The 22,005-nt window shown below is 42.7% G+C and overlaps 1 protein-coding gene across 2 annotated transcripts in view; it reads left to right on the plus strand.

Annotated features, from left to right (window-relative positions):
• LYN (LYN proto-oncogene, Src family tyrosine kinase) overlaps positions 1-22,005 on the plus strand; it is an 86,527-nt gene that overhangs the window by 48,247 nt on the left and 16,275 nt on the right. For both annotated transcript variants that reach the window (XM_019548226.1, XM_019548219.1), the window contains exons 9-11: positions 4,012-4,194; positions 5,084-5,160; positions 20,487-20,640. In XM_019548226.1, coding sequence (XP_019403771.1) covers positions 4,012-4,194; positions 5,084-5,160; positions 20,487-20,640 — 414 coding nt within the window. The remainder of the gene's footprint in view (positions 1-4,011; positions 4,195-5,083; positions 5,161-20,486; positions 20,641-22,005) is intronic.

Below are 22,005 nucleotides of genomic sequence, written 5' to 3' on the forward strand. Positions count from 1 at the left end.
CCACTCTCATGATCAGGGGGCAGCAGGGCAGGCCCTACGAAGAGAGGCTATGGGACCTGAACCTGTTCAGCCTCCACAAGAGAAGGCTGAGGGGGGATCTAGTGGCCTGTTACAAAGTAGTCAGAGGGGACCAGCAGGCATTGGGGGAGTCCCTGTTCCCCCGAGCACTGCCAGGAGTGACTAGAAATAATGGTCACAAGCTGGCAGAGAGTAAATTCAGATTAGACATCAGGAGGCACTACTTCTCTGTCAGGGAGGCTAGGATCTGGAGCCAACTTCCATGCGAAGTGGTGCTGGCTCCTACCCTGGGGGTCTTTAAGATGAGGCTTGACAATCACCTTGCTGAGGTCGTTGGTCCCCAGTACTCTTTCCTGCCATGGCAGGGGGTCGGAGTTGATGATCTGCTCAGGTCCCTTTTGGCCCTACTAACTGTGAAACATTCCATGAAGTGGCTACTTTTGCTGGTACAGTTTATAAAGATTTTTATACTTTTGAGTTGGTGTACTGGGGAGCAGCTGCACTGACATCATAGTTTAAAACAGCCCCCCAGCCTACTTTTTTCTATTCATTTTTGTCTCCCAGTACCTACTGCTATGATACAAGTCCTAACAGTCTCTGGCACTAGTAATCTATGAGTGAAGGAGCAATCAAGTAGGGCTAAAAGAAGTTAAGAACACAAAAAGAGCCGTTATAGTTTATTTTACTAATGAGTCACATTTTTCTGACATCCCAGGTGTTGGGTTTAATATACTTTAAATGTCAATCTGTAATATTACAGTGTTGGTATCTTTTTATGCAACTACTAGAGCAGCAGAGGAGGTCAAACCAAAGAAATACATTCTTGAAAATAAGAGTCTAAAAATGTTCCAGCAATTTTTTTGACGTATCTGACTATGGGTTATCTAACTTCCTGTGGCAAATGTGCAAGATAAATGGGTGTGTTTGAAAACGTTGCAGATGCGTTTTTGCAGTGTATCCGTATTCTGAAAACTAATTCAAAGTGGTCTGGCTGAAACCTACAGAAAGGAAGGAAGTAGAAGCTTCATCACTTACTCATCCCCTTTTGTATTCATGTTTCTTGTAGGAAGTTGGAGTGCGTGAACGTTTCTCATGGATTGCAAGTGCCAGACACCTAAGAGTGGGTGTAGACCATAAGTCAGATTCGGTAGAGGCAATGCAGGCATTGGAGGGGAGCCTACAGTAGCAGAAAGTCTGCTGCTTTGGGTGAAGCTTGTAACAACCCCAGTAGTGAGTGGGGGGTGAGGGGGAAAGTGGCATGAATCAAGTTCATATCTCTCACAGTCTCTTCCTGGTTGATGTGCATTCAAAGCATGTCTGCCTGGCAACTGATCTTTTGGGAAACTGATATGAATGCAGTTAGAACCAGGAAATGATTATTTATATTGTGGTAGTGCCTAGCAACGCTGCTTAGGGACCAGAACCCCATTGTGTTTCTGCTGTACAAACACGTAACAAAAAGATGGTCTCAGTTTCAAATTATATCATTCTGCTGTTTAGCCTGAGCCTGAAGCCCTTCCATACTGACCATTCAGACTGTGTTTGTGTTCCTTTCTGTGCCACCTGTGATACACAGACAAGTACATACTTAGCAGATGACACTGATATGGGTGCAGTTGTAGGCACTCTGGAGGGTAGGATTAGGATTAAGAATGACCTTGATAAACTGAAGAAATGGCTTAAAATTAATCAGCTGAAATTCAGTAAAGACAAAAGTGAAGTTCTACACTTGGGATAGAACAATTGCATGCACAGAAACAAACTGGAGAGAGACTGGCTAGGCAGAGGTACTGCAGACAAGACTCAAGGGTTATAATGATGAATGTATCAATAAGCTCTTGTACAGAAAAAAGGCAATAGCATACTATACTAACAGGAATGTCACATGCAAGTCAAGGGAAGAAATGATCCTTCTACTCCTATCATCACTTAGTAGGGTCTCACTTGGAAAACTTTTATGTCCAGACTTGTGCCTTGCAATTCCAGAAAACTGGGGACAAAATGGAAAGAATTCAGTGAAGAGCAACACAAATGATTAGTGGTCTGGGAAATGTGATTCAGGAGAAAAAGCTGAAAGAAGTGAAATTTAGTTTGGAGAGGTGAAAGAGGGATTTGATAACAGTCTTCAAATACCCAAAGCTTGGTTATGAAGAGGATGGTGATACTCTGGGGCATCAGGGGATAGGACAAGGAGCAGCACTCTGAAATTACAGCAAGGGAAATTTAGATTGGATATCAGGAAGAACTTTCTAACTCTGCGAGTGGTTAAGCATTGAAACAGGCTACCTAGAGTTGTTGTCCTCGCATCCTTTACAAACAGACTAGCCAAACATCTGTGTAGGTTGGTTTAGGTGAAGATGATCCTGCCTTGAGCAGAGGGTTGGATTTATCAGTAGTCAGCAACGTTTTGTTGTGGAAAGAAGGAATGGGGGCTGATTTTAATGCAGCTGGCCTTCAAGAGTGGGCAGCTGCCCACTCTCAGCCTGTACTGGAGCCAGAGTCAATCATCACTTCCCTCCACTCTGCTGCAGTGCTGCTATTGCTGCTTCTCCCTAGTGTGTGGGCAATGCCCCCTACTGCTGCAGTGGCACAGAAGCCTCCTTGCCCCGAGGGCCAGATGAAATGCCTGTGGACCACAGGTTGCCAACCCTTAGACTAGATGACCTCCTGAGGTCCTTTCTAGCCCTGCTTGTCTCTAAGGCTGTGAAAGAACCTTGCTATAGTTGCCAGCTAAGTGATAGTTCAATAAGCTTCAAGTGCTAGCTTAAGTCTTCATTTGGGGGAATCTGATCTAGTCCTTGGTAGTGACCAAGTTGACACTTGTTTCATCTATTCAGTCAAGTTATCAGAAATGAATAATATACCTATCAGCATTGATTACTGTTTTTCTTAAGTAGTATGGGGCTGGGGCCAGGCCTGCTATAAAATTTAAGTGCCATTCTGCAGTGGCCACACTTCCTTTATCTGGTTTCCTCAATTGTATGTGAGAAAATAGCCAACTTCTTTCCTTTTCCCTGTTAACTAACAGAAGAATAGTACAGGACCAAGCTCTTAAGGCTTGTTTTTTGTTGTTGCTTTGTCATCCTTCCATTTTGCTCCTTCACATGAGAGGATTCTGGTAACACATAATTTATTTTCCTGAATGAAGGGCCGTGCCACGGTGGGATATGCCAAGTGCCCTTGACCCTGACTGAAGTAAATTTTAGTACCTTGTACACTTTCTGCAAGGAGTTCAAAACAGAAAAAACATTTTAAAATAAGCCTAAAATGGTACATTTGTTTGTTTGTTTGTTTTTTAAAAAAAGATTTGTATGCAACTGTTTTACATATAGTAAAGTGCCTATTTGTCTTTCCTTTCTTTTTAACTCTTCTATGCAAGAGATTGTTCCTTGGCTGCACTTGGTTGTGCATTGTACCAGGCTTACAGATAGCTTTTGGAGGTTGTGTTTTTTCTTCTTTAAAAAGATGGCAGATGACACTAGTTTAGGATTGGGAAGACCTGGATTCAGTTCCCTGTTCTGGCACAGATTTTTCTGTATGACCATGAGCTCTTTCTTTGCCTGGAATGAGTAAGTACCGGGCTGTGTACCTTCTTTTAGAGAGGCAAACTGTTAAAATATGGAGATTGGCTGGTAGCTGGGTGTTGAGTCATGAATTTTACCTCTTCCTGTTAATTTTTTTTTTTTTTTTTTTTGCAGTGTTGTAATGTGAAAAGTAGGGCACAAAAGGAACCTTAATAAAATAGTCTCACTTTTATATTATTTTTGCATAGTTACTTACAAAAATAGAACATTGTACATCAGTGGGTAGAGCAATAATCTGTTAATGCATCTTGGAAAATAAGAATTTGTAACACTGATGATTCAAATGTGCTATATAAGAACACTTACCTCCAAGATTTTACTCTCGAGTTCTTGTCTAGTTTGCAAGCTTTCCTAACAGTTGGCATGCTGCTGAATGATTCCTGAGCCATGATGGTTCCTTCTTTTCTAGGCTTTTATAACAATAGTACAAAAGTTGCTGTGAAGACTTTGAAGACTGGAACAATGTCAGTGCAAGCATTCCTGGAGGAGGCCAACCTCATGAAAACGCTTCAGCATGACAAACTAGTCAGGCTGTATGCAGTAGTCACCAAAGAAGAACCTATTTATATAATAACAGAATTCATGGCAAAAGGTGAGAACTACTGAGCCTTAAAAGCAACATCAAGAGTTAAATATTCTATATGTAATGAATTTACTCCCAGTAACAAACAATGGAAAAAGGGACATATTTTACACATTTGCAGATTTTGGTTTTAAATGATCAAGAATCTCTCTCTGAAGGATAACAATTTTTATTTTATGCCTACAGTGTTTTTAGGTTGCATTATGTCAGAAATTTCTCAAAGTCGCTAAAATAAAGTTTTTTGGCACATCCTCAGTGTATTCCTTAATATCTGTGGTCACTCTGGGTAGTGTGACTGATCATCTCTCACCAAAATGGTGTAACTAATTAAAGCAAACTACATGCAGCAATCCTTCACTTCATTAACATTTTCATTAATTATCCAACGTGTTTCATTGATTGTCCATCATTCAGAGACAACCAGGCTTTTCTAGGTAGTTACTACACAGTGCAGAAGGTTCACAAAATAAAACTATTTATGAACGGATACTTTAGTTGCGTGTCTTCATCAAAGGGCTGTTCTGTTCTCTTTATGAACAAGATGTGTTTTGTGACGTTTTTAAATAGTAATATGGTTAACAGAGTGGTAATTACAGGCAGTTCCCTAAGGATAGCTTTTCTGATATCCCTAAAAATGGGAAAATCAAGTGTTCATATCTGTGACTCAAAGGAAAAACCAAAAAACAAAACCCCAAACCAGAATAAAATAGCCCATTCTCACAACAACACAAAACGGATATCGTTTTGTGTTGTTGTAAGAGCATGTTAAGAAACTTAGCTAATTGTATCCAATTTAATATTTTCACATATTTGTAAAACTGGCAGCCTGATTACAGGGCTAGTGATGAACTTCCTTTTATTTGTAAACTGTTGACTTATTCTTTCTTTATTGAAACAGGCAGTTTGCTGGATTTTCTGAAGAGTGATGAAGGAAGTAAATTGTTTCTTCCAAAATTAATTGACTTCTCAGCTCAGGTAAATAGTTACAATACAAACAAAATTGAGTTGCTGACAGCATTTGTCTTTTAGTCTGGAACTTGTGTCAATTACTGTTGTAAACTCTGTTGTAGTAACAGTGAACTTTATTTCATCATACCAAAAAGACTTGAGAAATATCGTGTCTAGAACTACTTCTGCATGGGAAGGAAATAAGAGTATTATGGTAAAACCTACCTATTCTTAATGTTGGGACGTTATCTGTTGTCAGTGCTATTGTCATTTCTGTTTGCAGAAGAAAGGGCTGTTTTCATTTCTAGTAGCAATAATATGTAATGGTCTACTCAATTTACAATTCCATGGATTTTGTGGAAACTGGAATATCCAGAATTGCCCTCCAAAATCAGTGTAAAAAAAGCAAAACAATAAAAATGAAATGCTGGCCCGCAGGGTGGGGGGAGGGGTGTTGAAGTACCAGCTTGCAGGGTGGCATGGAGGCAGCGGACAAAATGGCAGCCACCCTCTCATCCTTCCTCCCACCACTGAGGCCTCTGCCATTCAGTGCCAGGAGGTGGGCTGCCAGAGCACATCCGGGTACTATCAGCAGAATTAGCTTTTTATGCCATAACCAACGCATGAAAATTGTTTAGTTTCTCCATGATTTAAGTAAATTTCTAATAATGTAATATCAATTCTGCATAGTATATGCACTTGAGAATCTTTTAAAAGTGTTAGTAAATGTTGTTTTTTTTCTTCCACTGGATCAACTGGTCAGATTTCTATTTAGCTGAAGAGTGCTGTTGCTTTCAAAATAACAATAATTTTAGATGCATTTCAGTTGTTTAGACTTTTGGAATAATTTTTAGAATTATTGTCTTTCAAGTGTAGTATATGAGAGAGCCTAGCTCATGCGCATCAGAACCCAATTAACAACCGATAGCTACAAACTATATAAATGGGGTACCTATCATTTTTAGGTTAAACTTGTGTAAGCTCTAGAGTGACATAGAAACCAGAGTCCAGTTTAAAACCCAATGAGTACATCAACATTAGATGCTTTATTGTACGTTAGACTAATTTAATGCACAGTAAAGCATCACTATCTACATGTGCAGCAATTACTGCACAGTATGTTAGCTTAATGCACCATTTTCTAGTACAGTACTTATCGATACAGGTACTAGAAAAATGGCACATTAACTAATGAACCATACTCCATGCGTAGACTGATTGGGAGCAAATTGCTCCCAGTCAGCCTGGGCAGAAGGAGGCCACAGGATTTTACCTGTGTTAAGTGATTCTGGGAGCATGTTGTTCCCCCAACTTTTTCTAATGAGCATTAGACTTGTGCAAACTATTATTTTGTATTGATTAGTGCCAGTGCAATAATAGTATTAAGTAGCATAATATGGTTGATACCACTGGGAAGCCAGTATATAAATAAGCATGACTTGAGTCTTTCAGTTACAGAGGCTACTATGAGCCAACCCAGATGGGTGCGTCCAGATGAGCACGCATGTGCCTCTTGCTCAGTCTCAAATCCCTTTGAGATGGGGCAAGAGGCAGGTGCAGGAATAAAAAAATTTTCCCCGTGCTGCAAACTTGCAACACAGGGAGAAAATTTAGACCCCTGGGTATCGGGGGGGTCAGAAAAAAACACTTCACAGAACAGTGGAGCAAGGCATAGTTCCAGACCATTCCTGGAGCCAGCACAGGAGTCAGTCCTCCAGAAGAGATGCTCTGATTTTGGGCAGAGCATCATCTCTTTGGTGCTCCTGCTGCCCCCGGCGCTATCCAACTTAATTTAGGGAATGGGGGAGGAGGGGGTTATGGGTGTAAGGGGTAGCAGGGGGATGTAGGGGGAATTTGGAAGTCGCTCTCCTGTAGGATGCTCCATGTGCCCCAGCATCACAGCGTTCACAAGCTGCACCTGGTACCTTGTGGTATGTACAGAAAAACATTTAAAGCTGTGTCTGTGGCCGAATTGCTGATTCTCTGAATTGGTATCGAATCTTCAGGTTTAGATTTGGCTGAATCGAATTGGGGAGAGTGATCCAAATCAACTAAATGAATCACTGTCCCCGATTTGGGCCGCATCTGAATTGAATATGGCCTGTTTTGCACACTCCTAGTATACAGTCCTAAGTGGGGAAGATGAGAAAAAAATTGTGAGGTAATGCTGCTGAAAATAAAATGATAGCAGGCAACAAAGGATATGTGAATTTATAATCTGCAAAATAATCCTGTGTGGCAGTGGTTCTCAACCAGGGTGTTGAGGTTTGCAAACATAATTCACAAGTTAAAGATTCTGCTCTGTTACGGTCTTTCTGAGTTCTCTGAAACAGAAGAATCAGTCTGTTGTTTTTATCTAGTCAATTAAGAAGTAAAAACGAAGAGGTAGCATTTTCCAAGAGATGCCTCGAGACTATTGAGGGGTGCCTTGGTTCTAGAAAGCTTGAAAACCACTGGATTATGGGCCAGATGTGCAAAGATAACACATGATGGACAGGCCAATTACAGATCATCTTTCAGGTCCTAGTGCTATAGTTTGTGGTGGTAGATTGAGGAAGATATCTTGTTACCTCCAGAAGTGTTAGTTCAGGGGGAAAACATAGGGAAAGGAAATTCACAATAAACTACTTAAGCTGAGACGACACATTGACACAGACTTGAACTCGGTGTGACTGTATAATTCACAGCAGTCTTTTAGGCTGTTTGCCAATTATTCTGGCTTTTCCTGGGAAAAAAATGAAAAGGCCGCAAACAATAGCACAGGGGTGTCTCTTTTCTTGGAAGTTCGCTGTGAATTTGCGGTGTGGTAATCTTGTCCATGACCAGGCAGCACCAGTAGTACTACTCTCATGTGAACACCCCAACGTATGGGCAGGAGTGCCAGGTGTGCCTGCAAATGTTTGTTGCAATGATCAGTTTCTGAAAGTATCAGTGCTTATTGCAGAATAAGTTAATAAAGGGCTTGTGGTATAGCAGGGGGAGGGTAACAGGAAACAGTTCCACTTCATACATTGCAGTCTTATCCAGAACAACAGCCTTTGTAATCTAGAGTGGCCTGTCAGAGGTGTAAAAAAAATGAGTTTCAGGGCCAGAGGCAGGGAGAGGGAGGATGTGGTCATTGTGATCATCAGAGAGCAGAAAAAGTCATGCAGTGTCTAATGACACTTAAAACGTGCACACTTAGCTGAGTCCAGGAGTGGCACTTTGGTATAAGTTGAAGTGGCTTTTCCATCAGAAAACCCATTTGGGTCTTTACAGCTCAGCCTGTTTAATATCTGTCTGCTGGTAACTTTCTTCCCTTGGTCAATTAGCGAGAGGGATGCGTACTACTTGTTTAAGGGCTTTTAAAAAACCAAACAATGCTATCTAAAACATTGGTTTAAGTTTTAAATGCTGACCACTTCCAAACAAGCTGTATAAAACTTGCCCCGACTGTATTTCCAATTGAGGCCAGTGGAGTCACCTCAAGGATTATTTTGGCCAACTCTGTAGGCTGATGCCCCAGGTTTTGTGATAGTGTCCATAAAAAAAAAAAATAATCTGGGGTGTTGACTTTTCATTGCAGAAGGCTATAGGTGAAATCCTGGCTTTTTGATCCTTACGTTTAGAGATCGTGATATTTGTTTTTTAAACTTGGACTCAATACTACATATCTGATTCTATTGCCTTGTTATCAGAGGTGTTAAAATCTATTTTTACCCTCTGTAATAGCAAATACACACCAAATTTCTAGTTACAAAAGGTGCACTAGATTTCTCTATGATTTTTGAGAGTTTTTGATGCACATGGTACTCAGTTATCAACTTTGGACTGTCATCTTTATGAAATCAAAAATTATTAAAAAAAAAAAACAAAAATAAGTAAACTTGCTTGTCCTCTCTGAGAAATGGGTCCAGACCAAGGATTTTTTTAAGTTGCGGCTTTTTTGTTTTGTTTTGTTTTATTTTGTTTTTTAATATGGGAATTTTTTTCTCCATTCTCTGAAAGAGAGAAACTGTGCCCTGAAAAATGCCATTTTGAGGAGAAAAGCAGAGTTGAGTAAAGGAATAATACTTAGAGTCCAAGTAGAGAGAATGTAATATAATATAAAACAGGGTAGAGTCTCTTGTTTTAAATGCAGCAGTCCAGAAGCAAACACCAGGATGTAAAGTACATAAGGAACAAAGACTGAAAGATCAAGAATCTGAACTAGATTCCTCTTCAAAAATAATCTCTGTTAAGTGTTTACTAGTGGCCTATTTGTGTGTGTGGCTTTGTCTTCAGTTTGCTATTAGCAAATGAGAGTTGTAGTTAGTTGCATTAATCTGAGGTGAGAAAGAAGGCAGGGTAGAGATGTACCTTAGACTAACTAAATCTGCATATGTTTTTCTTAGCCTGAGCATACTTCATTAGATGCTGATCAGCATCTCTGCATCTGATGAAGTGAGCTCAGACTCAGGAAAGCTTACGTATCTTGGATTTACTGCATTTACTTTATTCCAAGATGAGGCTTCACCCCACCTCCTCCCACGTGTTAAATGTGGGTGAGGGGGGAGCAAAAAGTCCCTCATCTTGAAATCTAATGCAGTGTGGTGGGGGATAACCAGCTGGTATAGCCCTGGCTGCAACCCAGGCTCAGGACCCAGAGCTGCAGCTACAGCTCCTGCCTTCGTCCTGTCTTCTTCCCCATAGCCTTCTCCCTACCCCTTCATCTCTCCCCAACCCCACGGCACAAGCTCCTGCTGCTACTGCTACAGGGTTGGCCTGGGGCCAGAACAAACGTGCTCCATGCCCCAGGCTGCAGTGGGCTTGGAGCTTACCAGAGCATGGGGGGTGTGGGGGAGGCACCAGTGAAGGAAGGAGGCTGCTGAGTAGTGGAGAGATGTGGAATAGTTGGACCTGAGGCCATGGGTAGGCAGGCAGGCAGGGGGCTAGAAGCTGCATGGTAGAAGAGGATGGGTGGGGGTGGGACACTAAGAGGCTGCAGGGGAATGGAAGAGGAGCCTGAGGCTGTGGGGGTGGTAGGCACAGGAGTGGGCAGAGTCAATGAGGGTAGGCATGGGGGGAGCTAAATGGGGAATTTGCAAGGGACAGGGGGCAAGCCTGGCTCCCCGACCATGTCTCCATCTTCTGCCCTCTCCTGCCTGGTCTTGTAGGCTAGGGACAGACATTACACATAAACCAGTTTAAGTGATCAGAAACTGATTTAAACCTGTAACAGAACAGATGTTCAGTGCACATAAGCCAGTTTGAAAAAGGCTGAAACTGGTTTGAGAAAAACTTGAACTGACTTGAGTCAAACCAGTTTATACAATGTGTGTCCCAGACCCCTTCTTGGTTTAAGTTAAATCAAAGTCCTCTAGCATCCCAGGTGCTTTGCAATTCTGGAGTGGGCTCTGCTCCAGACCAGCAGGGCTGGCCCCTAGGGCTGCACGAAACTTTGTTCGCTTATTCAATTCAGAGGAAATTCAGCACGATATGGCAGTCCAATCTGAATCTAACTGTGAGACCCGTTAAAAGGTCCAAATTGAATCCAAAGCCAAAATTGATTTGGAGATTTGCATCAGCTGGGGAGGAGCAGGCACAGCCAGGCAGCTGAAGGTTCTCCTGTGGCTCCTCTAACAGTGCCTGCCTCTCCCCAGGTTGGGGGAGCTGTGGGAGAAGCCTCCATGGCTGCCCTGCCTGGCCCCAGCCTCTTGGAACTTAAAAAAGAAAAATATCCATGCACTCATTGGCTCTGGCAGTGGTGATCAAAGCCTCTGAGTACCTGTGGCAGAGCCCCCCCCCATGCAGCGTGGAACAGTGGGAGGCAGCGGGGATCACCTCCCCTGCCTGGCACCTGTGCGGCAGCTGCCTCAGTGAGGGTGCAGTGCAGCTCAGCAGGATGCTGTGCACTGTCTGGGAGCTGGGGCAGCTGCAGTAGTCACCCAGACCCCGGCACCACTCAGCCCCAGTAGCCTTAGCTCTCAGACAGTGTGTGACACCCTGCTGAGCCATGCTGCACCTGTGCCATGGGGGCAGCTGCTGCATGGGTGCCAGGTGAGGGAGGTGATCCTTGCTGACCCCTGCACAGGGAGGGCTTTCTGCTGCACTGCACAGGGAGGGCTTTCAGGAACTGATAGCCACTGCTAGAGCTGGTGAGTGTGTGGATTTTTTTTTTTTTTTAAGTGCCATAAGGCTGTGGCTGGGCAGGGGCTGGGGCTGACCAGGGCAGCCATGGGGGCTTCTCCTGCAGCTCCCTCTACCCAGGGAGAACCTGCAGGCACAGCTGAAGGAACCATGGGAGACCCTGCAACTGCCCTGCTGTTCCTGCCTCTCCCCGGAGGACCCAAATCTCCAAATCAATGCTGAGTATCCGATTTCTGATTTGGCCAAATTAAATGGGGACAGTGATTCCAATTACCAAATCGAATCGGCCAAATCTGAATTGAATACTTCCCTATTTGGAGATCCCTACTGCCCCCCCCGCCCCGTTCCCTGGCTGCAGCTCCTGCAGAGACTGCAGGTACAGTGGGATCTGCCTGGCTTCCTCCTGGTCCCCCCTCCCCCTCACCACTCTCTGCTCAAGCAGAGATTTCCCTCTTCCCCTCTGCCTTACACAGACACCTCTCAGCATTAGCTAACATACCACTTGCTGGTTACGATCTGTGCTGTAGGAGATGGGACAAAGGCAGATAGGACAGTGTCAGTTTAGGGCTTTTTGAAGCTAATCAGCAGGTAGCTGGTAATGGCCCTCTGAAGAGCTTGAACTAATGAGAGACTGTGTTTTTTTGATGGGATGACAAATGCCAACAACTCCATGACTCCCTGCTGTGCAACTCAAATTTCTGTTATCAACAGGGAGGAGGGGGGAACTGCTCCCTAATTACAGCATCCTGCTGGGGCCTGGCCACGCCCCCTCATCTTATCATTGGGAAAGGGAGGGCTTCTCCAGCCAATTTTAGGATTTCCATAGCATGGAGATTCACAGCTGATGAAATTTACAAGCAGTTCCTTCTCCCTACACAGATCATTTACTTACCAGTAGGGCCTGGTTTTAACCACAATTTTGCATTTTTCATGAAAATCAGGAAGTTGACTTTTGCTGGGGAGTTCCCCAGGAAGCAGCCATACCATGTGGCTTTTCCTTGCAAAAAAATGGACCCATGGGGACTGCCATGCAGTACCCAGTGTCTGCCCCTGCCTACCCCAGCAAGTGTTTTTAGCAGTGATGCATTACCAGGCAGGGCCCGGCAGGCAGTTGGAGGAAAGTGGTCTGTGCTGCCCCAGCAGGGCTCCTGCTTGCAGAGTGGGTCTTGGGGCAGCAGTGGGTCAGGCTGAGGGACAGTGGCCCCTCACATACATGCAGACAGCCCTACCCCAGCCAAACTTGCCTGGCATTGCAGTGGCTTGGCAGTGCCCGCAACCAACAAAGGTTTGCTCGGCAGGTGGCAGGGGACTGGAGTGTGAGTGGCATCTCTTGCACAAGGCGGGGCCCCAGCCCATTCAACCAGTGTTGTGAGTTTGTTGGCTGAGGGCACTGCCAAGCCACCTCTGCCTTGATGCCAGGCAGGTTTGACCACACTTTCCACCCTGACCATTAGCATCATGGCCCATTCATGGGTAGAGGCCACCATGATCTGGGCATGAAAATGGTGGCCCCTGCCACAAATGGGCCTTGATACTAGTGAGCTGGGCCTGTGATTTAAACCAGGCCCTACTTATCAGTTAATGAAACTGAGCAGCTCCAAAGGCATTGTAAGTTGTTTGGTTCCAGTCAATCAGTTTGGAAATTACGCATATTGTATCAGCTCCTTTCTCAAGTTGTGCCACAGAAGTCTGTTAATTTAATACAGTAGTCCAAAGTTACCAAGTGGATTGTTTACAACTGGTATCGGTTTCTTGTGTAGTTATTTAACTAGACTAACAACATTTGTTTAATTCAGTGGTGCTCAGCCTTATGGCCTCACAGGCCAGAATAATAGCACAGAGCCCATCAGCAGCTAGACCAGGCCCTGGCACCCATCACCACCTGCTCCCTGCTATGCATGCTGCGACCGGGTCTTGGGGGCCTGGCACCACACTCCCTGTGTGCTGGGATTGGGTCCTGGGGGACCTGGCAGCATTCCCTCCCACCGGGATTGGGCCCTGGGGCCCAGCACCACCTGGCACTGCATGCTGGGATCAAGCACTCCACTGCTGCTGAAATTCCAGACCTGTGGGGAGACCCATGAGCTGGGTGACAGCACCGTGGGCAAGTTTTGGCTCATGGGCTGGAAGTTAAGCACCCCTGGGTTAATTTATTATGGTAGGTCTTGCCTATTGTTTTTGGAGCAAGGGCTCTCGGAATTTTTAGGTGCTGAAATGTGACTAGTGCAGCACCTATATTTGCTTGCGATTTGTAAACTCCATCTCCCCTTGCTCCAGTGTTAGCGAATCTCTCGGACTTCATCTCTTCCTTCTTCAGGAAATGGACATTGTGCAGTTCCATTCAGTGCAGTTACCATATACGTGTATACAGAATCCTGATGCAAATTAAATCCTTCATTTGGAAAGGCTGAAAACTTCCACTCTTCTATTTTTTTTCTTAAATGCCTTAATGCTATCACAATAATAAATTTTGAATAAAATTAATAAATACACTTGTAGCAAATGTTTTAGTAATTCTTATTCTGTATTAGAGATCTCCATTTTTTTCTTCTTTTGAGTTTCCTTTTCAAGTTCCTTTTTTAACATATAAAATTCTGGTAAATAATTGCACAAGTTACTGTTTCATCTTCCTTTTTTTTTTTTTGAACAAGCCTTTTGTTCCATTCAGAATATACAGCAGCTAGCAAGAGCTAAGGAATACACTCCAGCCTCCCTTGCCCACATGTTTTAATACAAATATTCATGAATAGTAAACATTTAAATAATATATTAATCAGCCATAGAAAACTTGGGATTTGTTTCTGAAGGATTTCAGATTACCATAAATGCTGTGGTACTGTACTTATTTTTCAGTGCCTCTTCCATTTGATGCTAGCCGATTAATGTCTGGGGTGTGCCAGGCTTTAATCTAAATTTTTTTTAAACCCTGTTAAGAAGTTTTGCTCGTCTAAAGTCGACATTACCAAAGGAATCTGGTTTTCATTAGGTTACAGACCATCCTACGAACACTGATCAGTAAACGCCTTTCCTGAATTGCAGGCTGCCCTAGAAATTGAGACCTCCTGATATCTGAAGTGCAGGTACTTCAACCTCAGAATTTAGCAGTGGTATTTCTTTTTTTCTCCAGTTGTAGTTTGAAATCCTTACAGCAGCTGGTGTGAAATAGAGAAGCTAAGTAAGAGTTCAAGCCCCCTGTACTGTCACCAGGTTCATAGGAATGTACAGAGTAGCCAAAAGCTGCCTTTACACCCTGCTTCACCCCTGCCCACTGACTTTGCAGCATGTGTATTTTCACTGCAGTGGATGATCTGGCTCTTAAATTTTTAACTTAAGAAATCCAGCTTGCCAAACTGCAGAGAAATAATTTAAAAGGTTCCATGATACAACAGTACTGAGCTCAGCTGAAACCAGTCTAGCAATAGCACTACTTCATATTCTTATGTACAGCTTAGAAATATACAGTCACAATCTCTTCAGTGTCTCATTAAATTGTACGCTCTCTGTATAAATATTTAATAAATAGCACTGCACAACATGCTGAAACCATGCCTTTGAAAAGGACATTATAAGGAAGAGAGGACTCTGATTTGGAATTACAGTACAAACCTGAAGTTCTTCAATTTTATGCTATATAAAGCTGAGGTTCACCTTATTACAAACCAAAACAAATAGCTAATAATGCTTTATTTTGTGTATACTACTTAATTCTAGCTTTGAATTATCACCAAAGAGGTATCAACAATGACTGCTTGTATAAACAGTAAGGGTAAAAATAAACTTAATATTTGAGTCCTTCTGCCTGGAAGGGACAGAGCCCTTTTCCTTGGAATGAAGGGCAGCTAACTCAAATTAGCCACGATTGTCCTGGGAAAACTGATATCTCTGAGGCTGCTTACAGACCTAGGGGAAAAAAAAACAGTTTACTTTAAGCTTATCACACAGTACAGAAGATGCATCATGTTAGTTTGACCTGGCTTGCCCAAAGTCTGTGTAGATCACATGCAAGACTTTCTGGTGCTTTCATCTAATAGCTGAATCAGATTTAGCTAAAAGTGCCAAAAAATCCTGCTGAAGTACCCAGTCTATATAGATGCTGGTGAGCTGGGTTGAACTAATTCACTTCCTCTTCCAGTAAAGCACTGGTTTTTTTGTTTTGCTTTTTTTCACACCTGCAAGCAACCTGAAGTACTTGGTGCACTTCAGAAGTACTTAAAGTGGGACAGTGGGCTTGTACTCTCTAGGGCTAGGGACACGCATTCGAAAAGCCTGAGCCTGAATTGATTTAACCTGCAACACTTGAACCAACTTGGAAGTAGATAGACATTCCCTCTTTCATTCTAGAAATGCAGGCACATGCCTGCAGTGGCTCAGGCTAGAAGCTGGGGGGTGCTAGAGCAGCATTCCCTTCCTTTCCACAATGTTGAGCTGAGGTGGGGCATGGCCAGGCCCTGGCAGGACACACTAATTAGAGAGGGGTATAAACCCCAACCTTGCTTGTGCCATCCCAGGCTTTTCCCCGCTGGCTGCTCAAGGGGATCCTTCTCTCCTAGTGTTGCCAAACCCTGCATCTATTGCTAGTGACCTTTTCAATTTGTCTCCCTGGTTCTTCAAACTGTGTGCAAACCAGGTCATTTCTAACACCTTTCTCTGTCCCCTCCTGAAGACTGACCAATTGCAGTTAGCAGGCTGCTTGTCCTAACAGTGTATTGTCCCCTCAAGCCCTAGAAAAGAAAACATCTCATTAGTTTCAAACTCTTTACATCTGTGGGGTGTATTTGCATGTGCAAGCCACTAGCTGTCCACTTTGTTCCAATGAAATTGGAGAATCACGCAGACACCTCTCAGTGTTAGCTAGCATGGGTGAGCATGGCCAGATACTGGGTCCCTGCCCTGGGAAAGGGGCAGGAAGGGGGATCTCTACTTGAGCAGCCAGCCGGGAAGAGGGGGTGGAGCAGGGGGAAGCCTGGCAGCTGCTGCAGTCCCTCAGCCAGCCAGAGCAGTGATAGTGCTCTGACTAGGAAGGAGAGGGGCGGGGACAACCCTGCTCTAGCCCTGCAAAGCATATGGGATGCTGGGGGACTCTGGTTTAAGTTAAACCAGGAAGGAATCTGAAACGGACATTGTATAAACTGGTTTGACCCAGATAAGTTAAGTCTGATACTACATTCAACCAGGTTTACCTCATATAGGTTTCAGCCATTTTCAAAGTGGTTTATGTCCACTGAACTTCTGTTAGAGGTTTGAACCAGTTTCTGATCACTTAAACCAGTTTATGTGTAATGTCCTACCTACTCTAGGATTCCAGAAATGCATTCTGACTTTACCCTAAGTTTATTCAGCTTCAGATTTTTCATCTTCAGAACCTGTAGTTAGGGGGAGCAGGGGAGATAACCCTCTGTTTATGCATCAGTTCATCAAGTATCCCCATTTAAAATAATTTTTCATTTTCTTATGCTTTTGTAAAACTTTTTAGCTCTTTTTGGGACAGTGTTGAAGTTTCATTCAGCTCGTTTCATCAGTATTCAATATTTTGCTTTTCATCAACCATTTTCTTGCAACAATAATAGCCTTTAGCTTCCATAGTAATACTTTTATTTTGAAAGAATTCTACATCCACTTACTAAATAGTTTTCCAGGACACACTTGTACTAAGTGTAAGTACTAATGATTGCACAGTAACTGGCATTACTGCACAGTCCCAATACTGCATGGGTTTTTTCCCATGCTACTGCTACTGTGCAATAGGTCGGCATCACAGTTCCTGCCTGCTGATGCTTCATCGCCATAGCAATGAACCATGGCAATGTAGCTCATTGCTACAGTGATCTAGTGTCTTGTGTAGACGTGCCCATTGAGACCTGATTTACTCTTTACTCTTGCATGTAGCTTTGCAGTGGGGAGGCTGCTTACACAGTGATTTAAAGGAAAAAAGAGCAATTTGAATAGTTCTTGGAGGCATGGCAGTAATTATTTAAAGGGATATTGGAAGAATATTCATTCAGTTCAGTATACAAAATTGTGTATTAAAAACGAAAGCTGTGAAAGTGCTGTATACTAGGTGAGGCATTAAAGAGAAAACAAAGCCACTTTTCCTAACCCTATGTAGCATTTGTATATAGTTGAACAACAGCTGTGTTTGGCTGCTCATTTGAATGTACAAACACTTTTTACGTGACCAGCTAGGAATAGTTCTACTTTTTCTTTTTATACTCGTTAGTTGATTTGCATAATACATAGCGTGTCAGTGAAAAAATGTTACTACAATTTATAAGAATGCCTTGGGAAAGCACTGGTTTACTTCGTGAATATTTGTGCCAGCCTTTGCAATAGGCAGTAATTTAACATTCATTAGCACATTTTATTTGCCTGAAAAACGCAGTTGCTCTTTCCCACTCAGAAAAGGAACTGTTGTTGTTTTTATCTTTTATTCTTTTCCCTGCTTGGAAATTTTTGGATGTGTGAAAACTGGTATACAAATGACTTTTTAAAACTCCATGCCCTACCTCCTCCCCTGCCACACGCTTTTAATGCAAATAAAAGTATTGTTCTGAAAAATGTATTTTTGAGTTGTAAAATTTGCTGAAAATGTAAAGAATCAAAGCAGATCTTATGCTGAATAATCATCAGCAGAGGTATTTCAGGTCTACTAATTTTCAGTGGACTTTGCACAAGTGTTAAAAAAATCTTTGTTTTTCCAGAAGCTTTTGTGGGGAAATCACTGGCAGGGTTTGGAGGATATCTGTAGAAATCAAAATTCACCATAGCAGTCTTATTTCCTACACTTACTTACCTACTGTCATGTTCACCACAAGTACTCAACATCATGTGTATGGGGCAGGGGAGTAGAAAAGTGACATCGGTTGAAATTCTCTGCATTCACTTGTGTTATTTCATACCAAATGCAGCAACATTAGTATCAGGTATAGCTTTGTTCTTAGTTAGACCTTCACATTGATCCCTCCTTCCTTCTAAAACCTAAGTCATGGATCTGGAGCATGCAAGTCAATATCGTAACACATGCACAGCCAGCCTGTAGGTCTCCAACCAAGACCTTATGAGGCAGTCTTTCAGTCAGAATTCCTCTTTTAATAAACACAACACACAGAGATGCTGTTTGTTTTCACAAATCTGTTAAAGGTCATATTTCCCAGGTCAGCCTGAGAACCTTTTAATTTCTGTTCTGCAACTGAAACTTAACTTTATCAGCAGCAGCAGTTCATTGGTTTATAAGAAAATGCTCATGATTGGGGTTGGGGGGGTGAGGGAGGGAGTGCTGTTTTTCCATTGCCTGACCCCAAAAAGAGGAACAAAGAATGTGCTGTTGCTGATCTGTGCATAAATGCTGGCCCAGGCATTTGCTTTGCCCTTCAGGGGCTTTTTGAAGATAGATTAGATTAGCAGAAGTGGTGATCATGATTTTTTTTTTTTTTTGTAATAGTCAGATGCTCACCTCCATTCCACTGTGTGGCTCTAAAGGGAGCAAAGCCCTGGGCTAAGTACAGGCAGTCAAAAAGCCCAAGGCTGAATTGATTCGGTCTTTGCAGGTTAGTCTAACCTGTGTAGATGGAACCAATAAGCAGGTAAACAGACATTCTCTTTGGATTCCAGAAGTGCAGCCACACACCTGCAGTGGCTCAGGCCAGAAGCTGGGGGTGCTGGAGCATGTCTCTCTGCTTGGCTGGAGCAGACAGTTTAGGCCAAGGCTAGGCTGCCCACTCTGTGAGACTGGGGAGAGGCAGGGTTTGCAGGGGAAAGCATCCTGGGATGCTAGGGGACTGAGAATTAACTTGAATCTTGAGGGGAACTGGGACAGAAGGTCAATAAATTGATTTAAACTAAATCAGTTCAGTCTGATACTACATCTATCCAAGTAGATCTTAAATTAGTTTTGGCCAATTTGAAAGCAGTTTATGTACACTGAACTTCTGTTTTGTTACAGATTTGAACCGGTTTCCATTCACTTATACTAGTTTGTGTAACTTCTATCCCTAGCCCTGGACACATGAGGCAGCTGGAGGGCAGCCACACTTTGCTCAGAGCAGAGCTGACTTATTCTGTGTTAAGGAAAGCATGGTTAATGCATGGGTGTGCCAGGGACTGAGACTGGGAAAGGACTGCTGGGTTCTCCTTCCCCTCACAGACAGAACAGACTATTTTTTCTGTTCCATGTGAATCCAACTTGAAAACTGCAGCATTAGAGTAGAGTGCATTGGGGTTCCTGTTTTGCAATAGACTTTTCCTGTCCGAGAAGGAAAAACCTAACTGTATAAGACCAATTGTACACATATTATTTTCATCCTTTGCAGTTCCTTGCATATGTTTAGGTAGTATATAAATACTAATGATTTTTACCACCCCAGGTTTTGACTCCTTATTTTTAAACAGTGCATTAATAATTAGGCAAATGCTAAAAATCTTCCCTGAGATGGAAGATATTATGAGTCTCATCACTTTCAATTTTGGTTTTGACAGGTGAAATAAAAGTAGTTTTTCTGTTTGTTTTATGAAAGTATGGTATGTGAGAGCCAAATCTGCTAAGCATTACTCTTGTATGTACAGATGCATGCTGCAAGTAAGAATGAGCATGAAATATTTGATTTTCCAGTAATCGGCTCCCTGCAAATCACAGGTGAAAATGTTAGGCTTATATTAAATGTTAGGCTTATATTAACTTGCAGCTTTCTTGCAAATGACTTGCAAGTGTGCTTTCTTGCCTAATCTCCTCTTAAAAGGGGTTCCATAACAGGAAAACCTGTACAGGCCTTTTATTTATTTTTAAATCCTATTTTATTTTTGAGCATCTTAATTTATCACCAGTTAATGGCTCATTTTTATTTTTTTTTTTAGGTAGGGAATATTTTAAGAAGGGATCTTACAGCATATTTATATATCCTTATTAATTTAAGATCTTGATTCAGTAGAGCAAATATGTATGCTCAAAACTGAATTCTGTGGGACTTTCACACATTCTTCATTGCCCTGAATTGGGCAGTATAATTCTTGGCATGGCTATAAAGGGTCTAATCTTGCCAATGCATGCTTTATACAAGCAACTATCTTGAGATCACTCAGGTTACTGTTGTAGGTGAAGGCTTGCAAGGTGGGGCCTATATGGTAAAAGTTGCTAAACGGGTACCTTGCCCTCATCTAGATATAAATGTAAATATATAGATATCTATATGGATATATAGACTTATATATACACTGCAGAAATACCAAAATTAAAGCACTTCCTCTTGTTACAGATTGCAGAGGGAATGGCATACATTGAAAGAAAAAACTACATTCATCGAGATTTGAGGGCAGCAAATGTTCTGGTTTCAGATATGCTTATGTGCAAAATAGCTGATTTTGGCTTAGCAAGAGTAATCGAAGATAATGAATACACAGCAAGGGAAGGTGGGTATAATTTTCTATTTTTTTAACACTGTAAAATACTCCTTTTATGATTTAACAACTAAATTAGCGTTGCATTTGGAAACGAAACAAAAAAGTGTAGTGTAAAAACTTACACAGTCCACCCCATACAGCATGCCCTGTGCTGGAGCCAAAGCTGCCATTGCCACATGCCCGAAGGCATGGCATCAGCTCTGGCTCTAGCACAGGGCACATGGCAGGGTCCAGTGGTCAGGGGGGCAAGACTGTGGCAGCAGGGACAGGTAAAATGGCTGGGGGTGACTAGGGCCTGGGTCGGCCCTCACTTGCCAATCACCACGTCCACCAAGGCCCTGGATTCTGCAGCAAGCCACTTCCTAACTTCCAGCAGCCTGCCAGTAGCCAAGTGGCCTGGATAGAGTGGCTCTGTGGGCCAGATCTGGCCTCAGGCTGTATCTTTAACACCTCTGGTCTAGACAACAAGAACATTTGAAAAGTACCATTTGTGTCACCTTTATGAGCAATACAACCTAAAAATATTAAATCAAACTGATTAATTTGTAAAGTGACTGACTCTCCTAAAGTCTCTGGGACAGTCCTGAATGTTAGGGTTGTGTTATGGTGTCCTTAGACCGTCCCTGATTTGTCATACTGATCTGGAACTGCCCAAATATTCTGGCCACATCCTACTGAATCTGCTGAGAAGAAACACTGCACAAGACTCTGCTGCTTCTGTAGTTTGGGAGACAGCTACAGGCTGCTTTGTGAACTGAAACCACTGTAGCTGTGTTCACCCAGAACTACACCTGGGTGAATTAGTGATGATGCTCAGGCTACCTGCAGCACCATGGTACCATACTTAGCTATACTAACCAAAACTGCAGGTGGCATAAGACTAGACTACTTCTGGTTCTAGTGGTCTGTAAATAATTGGGGCTACATCCTGATTTTTGTTTCCTGAAAGTTGGCTGCTTTTACTAATTTGATATCACCATTATTTTTTTTGTCTGTTGAATTAGACTGTGAACTGGGTTTTGTCTCCAGAACTCAGTTAAAATGTTCCATTTATTTTAAGCCGAAGTGCCTATCTGAGATGCACCCCTATACGCCCTTCCTTTTATGAAATGGGAATATCTATGAGATTTTTTTTCCCCTGGTGGAGCTGCCATCCTCATGTGGATGTTCTCTTTAAGGCAATGAAATAGCAGTGGGGCAATGTGTGTGGTAGGCTGTTTACTCCTTATGGTATTCTGTCATAGGAGTGAACTTCTTAGCAAGGCCAGGATCTGTGAAGAAATGAAGCCTACATACAGGGAGGTTGTTTGGGGGTTTTATGTAGTATGTTTTTGCTAATTTTGTTACAAGTACATGTGAAAAGTACCTTTTTAA

Source organism: Crocodylus porosus, unplaced genomic scaffold (genome assembly GCF_001723895.1).
Source record: "Crocodylus porosus isolate Cpor-Errol unplaced genomic scaffold, CroPor_comp1, whole genome shotgun sequence".
Lineage (NCBI taxonomy): Eukaryota > Metazoa > Chordata > Crocodylia > Crocodylidae > Crocodylus > Crocodylus porosus.